Source organism: Vipera berus (genome assembly GCF_964194415.1).
Source record: "Vipera berus genome assembly, chromosome: 9".
NCBI lineage: Eukaryota > Metazoa > Chordata > Lepidosauria > Squamata > Viperidae > Vipera > Vipera berus.
In genome coordinates, this window is record NC_138212.1 from 2,489,717 (window position 1) to 2,500,859 (window position 11,143).

General features: G+C 49.2%; 1 protein-coding gene across 1 annotated transcript in view; it reads right to left on the bottom strand.

The window, feature by feature from the left end:
* The window catches only part of RYR1 (ryanodine receptor 1), a 117,250-nt gene extending 108,262 nt beyond the window's left edge, over positions 1–8,988 (bottom strand). Inside the window, 1 exon segment of the mRNA XM_081334968.1 lies at positions 8,835–8,988. Within this exon segment, the coding sequence (XP_081191094.1) occupies positions 8,835–8,885 (51 nt within the window). The 5' untranslated portion in view covers positions 8,886–8,988.
* Positions 8,989–11,143: the final 2,155 nt, after the last annotated feature.

Consider the following 11,143-nt stretch of genomic DNA (forward strand, 5'->3'; position numbering starts at 1 on the left):
TTTCCGCTGCCGGATCAAACAGAATAAAAATCGCATTGCATGAAGCTTCTTGGGCTAGAAAGTCTATTTTTGCAGTCCTTCAACCCTTCCCCACCCCCCAACATCAGAATCGAAGTGGTGTTTCAAAGCCGGCGTCGTTAATGACCGTCGAACTGGAGTTTCAGAAGGAGAAGATTTCCGATCAGCCCAGCTGCCGTAGCTGGCAGCCTCCATCCGTCAAGGGCACCGAAAGGAAACCTGCAGCACCTGGGCAGGGAATTAAAGAGAGCTGGGAAGGCAGGTATGCACCAGCCAAAGAGCCGCGATGCGCAACCAAGGATGGAGACCTTGGAACGCAGCCACGATGGAGAAGGTGACTCAGGAAGTACTAGGACAGCAGTGTCCTACTTCCAGCCTTGACAGATGCTTCTCCACCGTGCTGGTATAGGCAATGCAGGCCAAGGAGAGTCCTTGACTTACAACCATCATCATCATAGTTGGAAGGGACCTTGGAGGTCATCTAGTCCAACCCCCTGCTCAGGCAGGAAACCCTACAACATTTCAGACAAATGGCTGTCCAGTCTCTTCTTAAAAACTGGTCCACTGGTTAATTATTCTCACTCTCAGGAAATTTCTCCTTAGTTCCAGGTTGCTTCTCTCTTTGATTAGTTTCCATCTGTTGCTTCTTTTTTTTTTTATTGAAAAGTTTTAACATACAATTTTTCCCTTAAAAAATCCCCCCTCCCCCCCCTTCTCCCTCCCCCCCTTCCTCTCCCCCCTCCCCCCCTCCCCCCCCAACTTCCCAGAGCTAAATACAAGGTATATATAAAAAAAACAATCATAAACAACCATATACTAACAACCATAAACTCTAAAATCTATCACTCTCTAGCTTATATAGGATAAAACAAACCTTAGTAATATTAAATATATATAAATATATATAAAAAATACTAATATAGAAAAAGAAAAAAAAACAAAGAAAGAAGACTTATTCAAATATAAAACTTCTTAACCCTATACTTATTCTGAATAAACTCAAGCCATTTCCTCCCTTCCATAATATAGCGTTCCTGCGAGTAATCTTTCAAATAGGCCGAAATCTTCACCATTTCAACCAGGTCGGAAACCTTTAAAATCCACTCTTCTATGGTCGGCAGTTCCTCTTTCCGGTACTATCCTATCAAAAGTCTTACTGCCGTAGTTAAATTCAACATCAACTTAGTATATTCCATCAGACTTTTATCCAAAAAGCCTACCATCTATAAAACATTTTGTAAAAATTCTCTCTTAGATTTCAAACTTATATAAATTTTACATTCCTCACCCAAATCTTTTCCCACCTCCCACTACTTGGCTACCATCTGTTGCTTCTTGTCCTGCCTTCGGGCGCTTTGGAGAATAGCTTGACACACACCCCTCTTCTTTGTGGAAGCCCCTCAAATATTAAAACACTTCTATCATGTCACCCCTGGTCCTTCTCTTCATTAAACTAGACATCCCCATTCCAGCAACCGTTCCTTGTATGTTTTAGCCCCCTGATCATCTTTGTTGCTCTTCTCTGTACTCTTTCTAGAGTCTCAACATTTTTTTTATACCACGGTGACCAAAACTGGATGCCGTATTCCAAGTGTGGCCTTACCAAAGCCTTATAAAGTGGTATTAACACTTCACGTGATCTTGATTCTATCCCTCCGTTAATGCAGCTTAGCACTGTGTTGGCTTTTTTGGCAGCTGCAGCACACTGTTGGCTCATATTTAAGTGATTGTCCACTAGAACTCTGAGATCCCTCTCACAGTTGCTACTATTGAGACAAGTACCACCTATACTACTGTATATACCTGTGCATTTGGTTTTTCTTGCCTAAATGTAGAACCTTACCGAGTGACCATTCCAGGTTACAATGGCATTGAAAAAAATGGATTAGGACCGTTTTTTCCTACTTAGCACTGTTGCAGCATCCCCACAGTCACCCCATCAAAATTTGGATGCTCGGCCACTGGTTCATATTTATGATGGTTGCAGCTGCAACCCTTCCTTTAGTGACTATTATTAAATTGCAACAGACCTGGAAAAGCGACCTAGGACCGTTTTTCACGCTTTCGACCGTTGCAGGCCACGCGATCAAAATCAAAACGTCACCAAGACACTATCAATCTTACACGGGAAAAGACCCGAATACGCCAAGACCTACATATACATATACACATACACATACACATATACATGGCTTTTTTTCTTATAGAACGCTCAGAACGGAGTTCCGGCACCTTTTTTGGATGGAACCTTGTAGGGTAGGCAAGGGTTAGGGTTGTATGACATGTGTGAGTTCCGGCACCTTTTTCTTTTACAAAAAAAGCACTGTACATATACATATACATATACATATACATATACATATACATATACATATACATATACATATACATATACATATACATATACATATACATATACATATACATATACACATACACATACACATACACATATACACATACACACACACACACACACACACATATTAAAAAATCTAAAATGTGCCCAGATCTACCTTCTGTACCCCCAGAGCCCCCTCCGCCCCTCTCATTCCATCTGGCTGACCTCAAAACCAAGCTGGCTTCTTCAGCCCCCTGCAGATCAGGTTCCTTGGCAGCTTATTTTTGCCCTGGGAATGTGCGCCATCAGCTGTGGCTTGTGCAAAAAAGCAGCCTTGCCCTCTCACAAGCCCCGCCTGAGCTGGGGGGGGGTCTGTTAAACCACTCACCCACCCACCCAAAATATGAGGAAGGGGCTCCGGGCGGTGGGGTGGGAGAGACTGAACCAAATTGCTGGCTAGGGAATTCCGGAAGTTGAAATCCGGACACCTTAAAAGTCTCCGAGGTTTAAGGAAACCAGCGTTCTAGGTAGCTCCAGCTAACTCACCAATTGTGGACCGCTTTCAGACTCCCCCCAGTTCTGTAACCTGAGTTCAAACCAACCCACGAGAGTCCAGATTAAAAATTTAACCCGTTGGGGAAAAACAAACAAACCTTGTTTTGAGGAGGGCTGGGTTTTTTGAGGTTTTTGAACGGGGGGGGGGGCGGAGAGAACAATTGAGAAGAAAATTGCGCTGGAAACAGAAAGATCAAACTCCCATCCTTTCAAGCTTCCTTCCCCCACCCCCCCACCCCACCCTGTTTCACCCGCCTTCATTCACCATTCCACCCCATGGGCCTGGGGAGGAGAAATGGGTATTTTTGGTCTCTGCACCTGTTCGAAGCATTCCTACAACTCTGGGTAAGCACATAGCTTAGAGTCCAGGAACTTGCTGACATACAAACACACTCACTCACATATGCACACATGCCTTGCAGACCGCTCAGGACTGACGGTGGGGCAACAACAGACCCGAGGGCACACTCCCACCCCAGATAGCGTGGAATAAAAGTTGTGGCAAAGAAGGACCACGTCAACCCAAGATACCCAGCGGCGTAACGATGCATCTGGGGTGTTTCTTTTTTTCTTTTTTAAAACTACAGCCGTTGAGCAATTCATCCTGGAGTTTAAATATTTCCAAAGTCTCCAAGTCAAACACCTTCTCTGTGATTAACCGATGAGGATGATTGGATATTAGCAATCAGAAACCAGTACGCTGCACAAATCTTTGTTTTTTTTAAAAAAAATTACTAGTAATTAGTAGTTTGGGAATAAACATGAACTCTAGAACTGAAATGTAAAGGGTACCCTAGATGTCATCCAGTCCGACCCCCTGCTCAGCGCAGAATTACCAGAGCTGGATTTTTAAGTGCTAAGATGTAGGGACTTCAACTCCCAGAATTGCCCAGCCAGCATGGGAGTTGAAGTTCACACATCTTAAAAGTTGTGTGCTCTCACTCTCTCTCTCCTCTCTCTCTCTCTCTCTCTCTCTCTCTCTCTCTCTCTCACACACACACACACACACACACACACACACACACACTCACAGAGGGAGGGAGAGGGAGGGAGAGAGAAAGAGTGCTCTGTTTGAAGCCCTTTAAGCAAAGAACTCATTTCATCACGCAGAGTCTTCTTTGGGCTAATTGCTCATATTATTTGATAAAGATAAGGACTTATTTCCCTTAGCCCTGATGAAGTCGGGTCACCAAGTTCAGAGAGCACCAAGGACCCCTCATTTCAACCCTGAGCTACAAATATTCTCCTTTATTGGTACTTAGTTCCCTGCAATAAAACCATCCCATAATTTCTTGCAGCCGTTTCATGATCCAGCTACGTAACATCATCAGTGCTCTGTTGACAGAGTTTGGAGAGAGCAAACCCCACATCCCTCTAGCACTGGTGGTGTTACCTAGTTTGGTAATGAAATGTCTGCAATAAAGCAACCAAGCTCAGAGAGCACGAAGGAGCCCGCAGTCCTCCTCCTCCTCCTCCTCCCTTCCTTCTAGCACTGATGATGTAACCTACTTGGGTCATGAAACGTCTGCAAGAAAACCACCCAGCTCGGAGAGCACCAAGGACCCCTCAGTTCAACCCCATTTCAAATGTGGATGTGAGACTCCTTCCCCTTCCTGCAGTTGAGGAATCAAGGAAGTTGCCATCCCAAATTCGACCTCAGCCTGGAGAACGCTATCAAAAGATGATCAAGCTCAGCGGCTTCGAATTTTGGTTGCTGGGCTGAAATATCACCCTGACGGGAGTTCATCCCCTCTCCGTATCTTTGATTGCTGCTCACTTCCTTGCCTGAACTCTCTGGCTAAACCTCCACTAACCCCGGGTATATTGAATTAGTTTGGAACAAATCACAACAACCTAAGATATAATATAAGCCACAGGTGGCGGTTTACAGGCCTCAGTAGCCTACATCACAGGTCAGATCAAAACCAAACCAGCGGTATGAGGGAAGACTTAGGGAGAGACGTGCCTCAGTTTCCCTTTCTGGAAACAACTTTCCCAACCGCAGAGAGAATGGTGCAAAGACACTGGAGTTGTACAGGTTGCAATAGGGAGAATTGAAACCATGAAGTTGAGAAGCAGAGAGACACAGACACAGACACACACACACACACCATTGCTTCTCATCCTCCTCCTATCCAGTGCCATAGGTGCCTTGGAGCCTAGACAAACTTTAGTTGTGTTGACAGAACACATCAGACTAGGCTAGAAGGCAGTTAGTTAATTTACAATCCAGGCTGTTCTGGGAATGCAGCCCTTGCTTAAGGAACGTGATAGGAAGCAGATCTTTCCATGCTTTTCATCTGCTTAGCCACAGAACATTTTGTGAATGCGGCAATTGTGTCTCCTTATCCTAGCTAGGCTGAGGATTCAGGGCATCGTGTGAACCCAATCGAATGCAGTCTTTAACCCATCAGAAGCCCTACCCAAAATCCTCTAATGCTGCATTTCCCAAGCAAGGCAACTTGAAGAAGTGTGGGCTTCAGTTCCCAGAATTCCCCAGCCAGCACACAAGGACTTCAACTCCCAGAATTCCCTAGCTAGCATGCTTTGACTTCAACTCCCAGATTCCCCAGTCAGCATATGTGGACTTCAAATCCCAATTCTCCAAGCCAGCACACATGGACTTCAACTCCCAGAATTCCTCAAGCCAGCTTACTTCGACTTCAACTCCCAGAATTCCCCAGTCAGCATATGTGGACTTCAGCTCCCAGAATTCCCCAGTCAGCATGCTGTCTGGGGAATTCTGGCACTTGAAGTCCACAATCTTAAAGTTGTCAGAGTTGAGAAAGATTACCCTAGACTCTAGAGCAAGGGTGGGGAACCTTGGCTCTTTGATGACTTGTGGACTTCAACTCCCAGAATTCCTAAGTAAGCAGGGCTGGTTCAGGAATTCTGGATCTTGAAGTCCACAAGTCATCAAAGAGCCAAGGTTCCTCACCCCTGCCCTAGAGAGACAGCGTGGTGTGGTGGTTAAAGCAACGGAGTGGAGAGACTCAATCTCACATCTTCCCTTCGGCACAAAAGTCAGCCGGGCGACTTTGAGCCAGACACTCTCTCTCAGCCCTAAGAAGGCAGCATTGGCTAACCATTTTTGAAAATGTTACTAAGAAAACTGCAGAGACTTCTCCAGGCAGATTCCAGGAGTTGTGTGTGTCTTGGACCGGGACAGCAACTGCGGTCCTAAACCTGAGAAGGCAGTTTATAAGGAACAGCCCTCAGCTGTCAACCTGAAATAAATAAAGGTTTGTAACCGGAGAAGCCACTGCACAGGGCCCACTTTCCCTGTGACTCTCTATGGAAGCAACGGAGAGATTCTGAAGCAGCAGGAGAGAAAAAGAAGGGATGGTTTTGAACTTGGGGATTGGAGGAGACTCCTGAGAACTCCGTGGGGAGCCAAGAAAAGAAACGAACGGATCCCCGAAAAAATCAATCCGGAATTTTTAGCCAAGGGACAAATACAAGGCTGAAATTCTACTTCGGACACATTATGCAAAAACCCAAGTCTCTGGAGAAGGCTTTGGGGCGAAGGGAGGGAGGAAGGGAGGAAGAAGGAGAGGGAGGGAGGAAGGAGAGGGAGGATGGGAAGGAGGGAGGGAGGGAGGGGAAGGAAAAGGAAGAAAGGAGGAGAAAGGAAAGCGGAAGGTGGAGGGACTTAATAACAGCAGCAATATCCCAAAGCTGCTTTTCCAAAACGCAATTGGACTTTCTTCTGATTTTTTTCTCCTTCAAAACATTTCACTTTTCACCCAAGAAGCTTCTTCGGTTCTGAGGAAGGTTTTTGAATGAGAAGCAAAACATTTTCAAGGGGGAAAAAACACACAAGAAAATCCAGTTGCCTTTTGACCTGGATGATCGAGAACCTCCGCAGACAACAGCAGCCGGGGCTACATCATTGGGAAAGGCAAAACTCCAGACGGGGCAGATTTTCCCGGGGAGAAAATCTTGCTCTGCGGTTGCTAAGAGTCAACATTAACTTGATGGACACATCAGCTGCCAAGGCCAGACTTGGAAAAAACATCAGCTTTTCCGTGGCATCTAGGCAGGACCAAACTCGTGTCCATCCGCACGTGCCGTCCCACTTGCAAGTGACACGTACCACGTTCCTTTGCTGCTGCAGGCTTGAGATGCAGATGTTGAAAGCTCTCGACCCCTCTGAGGGCCCAGCAGCAGCCAGTCCCTGCCCCGTGGAATAGGCAGCAGCTGGAATCTCTCAGCCCGCACCCCAGTGGAAGAGGGGAGACAACAGCTGGATGAAAGCAAGGAAGTGCTGGGGGGGTGGGGGGGGAGGACAGGCCTTAGGTTCCTGATGAGCTAGAGCAGAGTTCCCCAACCTTTGGGGCACCAGGGACCACCGGTTCCACGGAGAGAGGTTTTTCCACGGACCGGAGGGTGCGTGGTTTTGTGTGCTGCCTGCATCGCACGGATGGGGCTTTGCTTGTTTGTGTGGACCGGTTGCTGGCATGCCGCAGCCCGGTAGCAGTCCACGGACTGGGGGATTGGGGACCCCTGAGCTAGAAGACGGCCATCCAAGGTCCAGCAAGATTCGCTCGTCTCGGGGGAGGGGGCAGAGGAGGAGGAGGAAGCAGAATCGAATCCAGCGCCCTCCACTAAGTCCTGGCGCACCACCTGTTCTCAGGATCCATCTGCCTGGGAATAGGAACAGACTCTAATTTTAGTGTCGCTCAGCCCCAGTGGGGAAGAAAAAGAGGGCAAAACTCCAACGGCAGGGCTGAGGGAAGGGAAAGAAATAGACCTGTCCTAGCCATGGCTGTTCTGGATTGCAGTATTTTGGGTCCTGCTTCGTTTCATCGGCCTGCCCGTCCCGGTTATTCCCAAAGCCGCCCAGCTGATTCCCACAAGGCTGCAGCTGGCCAGGAAGCCTCTTTGCCCACAATAAAACTGAGCCAGAGCAGCGCCCTGCCTTCCTTCCTTGGCAGCTGGCAAGGAAAGGGAAAGGAGAGAGGGGACGCCACAAGGTTGTGTGAATGAGGGCAGAGGGAGATAGATGAGTTTGCCCCCACCCACCCCCCACTCTTGCCTGGCCATCAACACCCCAAGTAGGCAGGCCGACCCCAGATATCAAGGGGGTTGTGTTCCCCCCCCCCGGCTCCTCCCCTCCTCTGGGCTGCCCAAATGTTGGGCCCAGAAACCAGCCCTTGCAGAGGTTTTGCCCCTGGAAAACCCCTCCTTCCAGCCATGTGCCGCTAGGACCCCCTCTGAAGAAGATGACGACGGGGTGGGGGTGGGATCAAAAGCCCCCAACCCACGTCCATCTCCCCAGCAGTCCAAAGGGCATCAACTCCCTGGACTGTATTTGGGGGGCAGCGTGTCCTGGTCTCGGGTTCAGGACATTCTTGCTGCAAACTTTTGTCCCACCGTGTTGAAGTCGGCCTTCCCTCCCTCATCACCCCGCGGTCCTCTCCACTTGGCGTCTCAACTGGGGTCCTGCCTTAGCAGCCCGCTTTCCACCTTGGCACAGCCCGGAGGCACAACTCTCCCCCGGCTAGGAGGGTTGCGTGAGGGGGGGGCTCTCTGGGCAGGGCGAGCCGGCATTGCCCTTGGCTTGACTCGCCCCCCCACCTGTTCGCGCCCCCCCCCATTCCTGGATGCCCCTTCCAGCCAGCCCCTTCCTCCTCGGTGCCCCCCAGCCCAGTGACCCACCAATTCCTGGATGCCCCTTCCAGCCAGCCCCCCCTCCTCTTCATCCGTGCCCCCCAGCCCAGCGCCCCTCAATTCCTGGGTACCCCTTCCAGTCAGCCCCTTCCTCCTCCTTCTTCCTCCTCCTCCTCCTCGGTGTCCCCTAACCCAGCGCCTCCCAATTCCTGAACGCCCCTTCCCGCCGACCCCTTCCTCCTTCCCCCGGCCTTCCTCCTCCTCCTCCTCCTCCTCCTCCTCCTCGGTGCCCCCCAGCCCGGCTCACCGTCCGCAGAAACTGCACGTCGTCCTCCCCTTCGCCGCCTCCTTCGGCCATGGCTGCGCGGCGGGCTGGGCGGCCCTGAGCTGGCGGCGGCGGCGGCGAGGATGGCCGGCCGGAGCGGTGCGGGCGCAGCAGCCGGGAGCTCCTGCGGAGACACTCACCGGGCGTCCCGGCTCCGCCAGCAGCCCCAGCCGGCCAGCCGTCCCCGCCCCCGGCCCGCCCCTAGGAGAGGGAGGTGGGTGGGTGGGTGGGGAAGGCGAGACTGCCCGCCGGCCCTCCGCCGCCAAGTGGAGCCTGCCGGGTCGGGAGCAGTCTACCGTGGCTCGGCATGCCGAGCGGGGCGGCTGCTCGGAGCAGACGCGCGGGAGCTGCCGTGACGGGGTCTTGTTTGCTGCACCTCTCCCGTCCTCGTTCATTTATTCTGCCCTCCCCCCAGCTGGGGTCTCTGGGCCCACCCTTTGCAGCCACAAGCCCCCGACTCCACAAACATGGTTAGCCCCCGAACGGGGAAGCTGCTCTAAACCAGCGTTTCCCAACCTTAGGAACTTGAAGATGCGTGGACTTCAACTCCCAGAATTCCCCAGCCAGCTATGCTGGCTGGGGAATTCTGGGAGTTGAAGTCCACGCATCTTCAAGTTCCTAAGGTTGGGAAACGCTGCTCTAAACCATGGTTAGACCAGCAGCCCCAGGGCTGGGCTGGAACGCCCGAGCTTTAGTGCGCCGCGACTCCGGTCTTTGCAAGCATCCATCCCCCTCGCTGCTTTACGGGTCGTCCTTCTTCCTGGAATGCTGGCTGGGGGATTCTGGGAGTTGAAGTCCACACACCTTAAAGAGTGGCCAAGGTTGGGAAAAGCTGGGAGGGCTGCTGGATTCAATAACCGGTTGATGGGATAAGCAGGTGTCAGGCACCCAGGGGGTAAAGCCAATGGTTAGAGGCATCGGGTCTTGGGGGAGGACTGGCCAGGGCCCCACCATCCAATATTTGAGGGTCTGTCACAGAGAGAGGAGGGGGTCAACCTGATTTCCAAAGGCCAGACAAGGAATGACCCATGGAAAGTCATCAAGGAGAGATTCTACCTAGAAATAAGGAGAAATTCCCTGACAGTGAGGACAATCATCCAATGGAACAGAGTTGCCTTCAGGGGTTGTGGGAGCTTCATCACTGGAAGCTTTCAAGGAGAGATTGGACTGCCATCTGTCAGAAATGGTGTAGGGTCTCCTGCTTGGGCAGAGGGTTGGACTAGATGACCTTAAAGGTCCCTTCCAACTCTTCTATTCTATTCTATTCTATTCTATTCTATTCTATTCTATTCTATTCTATTCTATTCTATTCTATTCTATTATTTCTTATTCTATTCTATTCTATTCTATTCTATTCTATTCTATTCTATTATTTCTTATTCTATTCTATTCTATTCTATTCTATTCTATTCTATTCTATTCTATTCTATTATTTCTTATTCTATTCTATTCTATTCTATTCTATTCTATTCTATTCTATTCTATTCTATTCTATTCTATTCTATTCTATTCTATTCTATTCTATTCTATTCTTTCTTATTCTATTCTATTTTCTATTTTATTAATTCTCTTCTAATTCTCTTCTCTTCCTTTCCATTCTTCCAGACATCCAGCTTCCTTCCTGTCACAGACAGACTTGCATTCATGTGATACACTGAACTACAGGTAGTCCTCTACTTACGACCACAACTGAGCCCAAAATTTCTGTTGTTAAATGAAACATTTGTAAAGAGAGTTTTGCCCCATGTTATGACCTTTCTGGCCACAGTTGTTAAGCGAATCACTGCAGTTAGATTAGTAACACATTTGTTAAGTGAAACTGGCTTCCCCCGTTGACTTTGCTTGTGAGAAGGCCGCCAAAGGGGATCGCGTGACCCCGGGATGCTGCGATTGTCATTACTATGAGGCAATTTCCAAGAGTCTGAATTCTGATCACGTGACCCTGGGGATGCTGCAAAGGTCGTAAGTGTGAAAAACGGTCATAAGTCACTTCTTCGGTGGCGCCCCGTAACTCTGTATGGTCAGTAAAATGAACTGTTGTAAATTGAGAACTATCTGTGTAAGCTAGTCAAGGGCATTTTAACTGTGTTTTGCAAAGTCAGACAATACGGTTAAGTGTGCAACTTTGGTGGGTATCCAAATCCGTAAAGGAAGTACAGGTGATCCTTGATTTATGGTGAAAGTTGGGATCCGTGGCTAAGCAAGGTGGTTGTTTAAGGGAGTCACAGCAATTTTACCACTTATTTTGCCATGGTTAAGCAAAATGGCTGCAGTTGTGAAGGGAATCATAT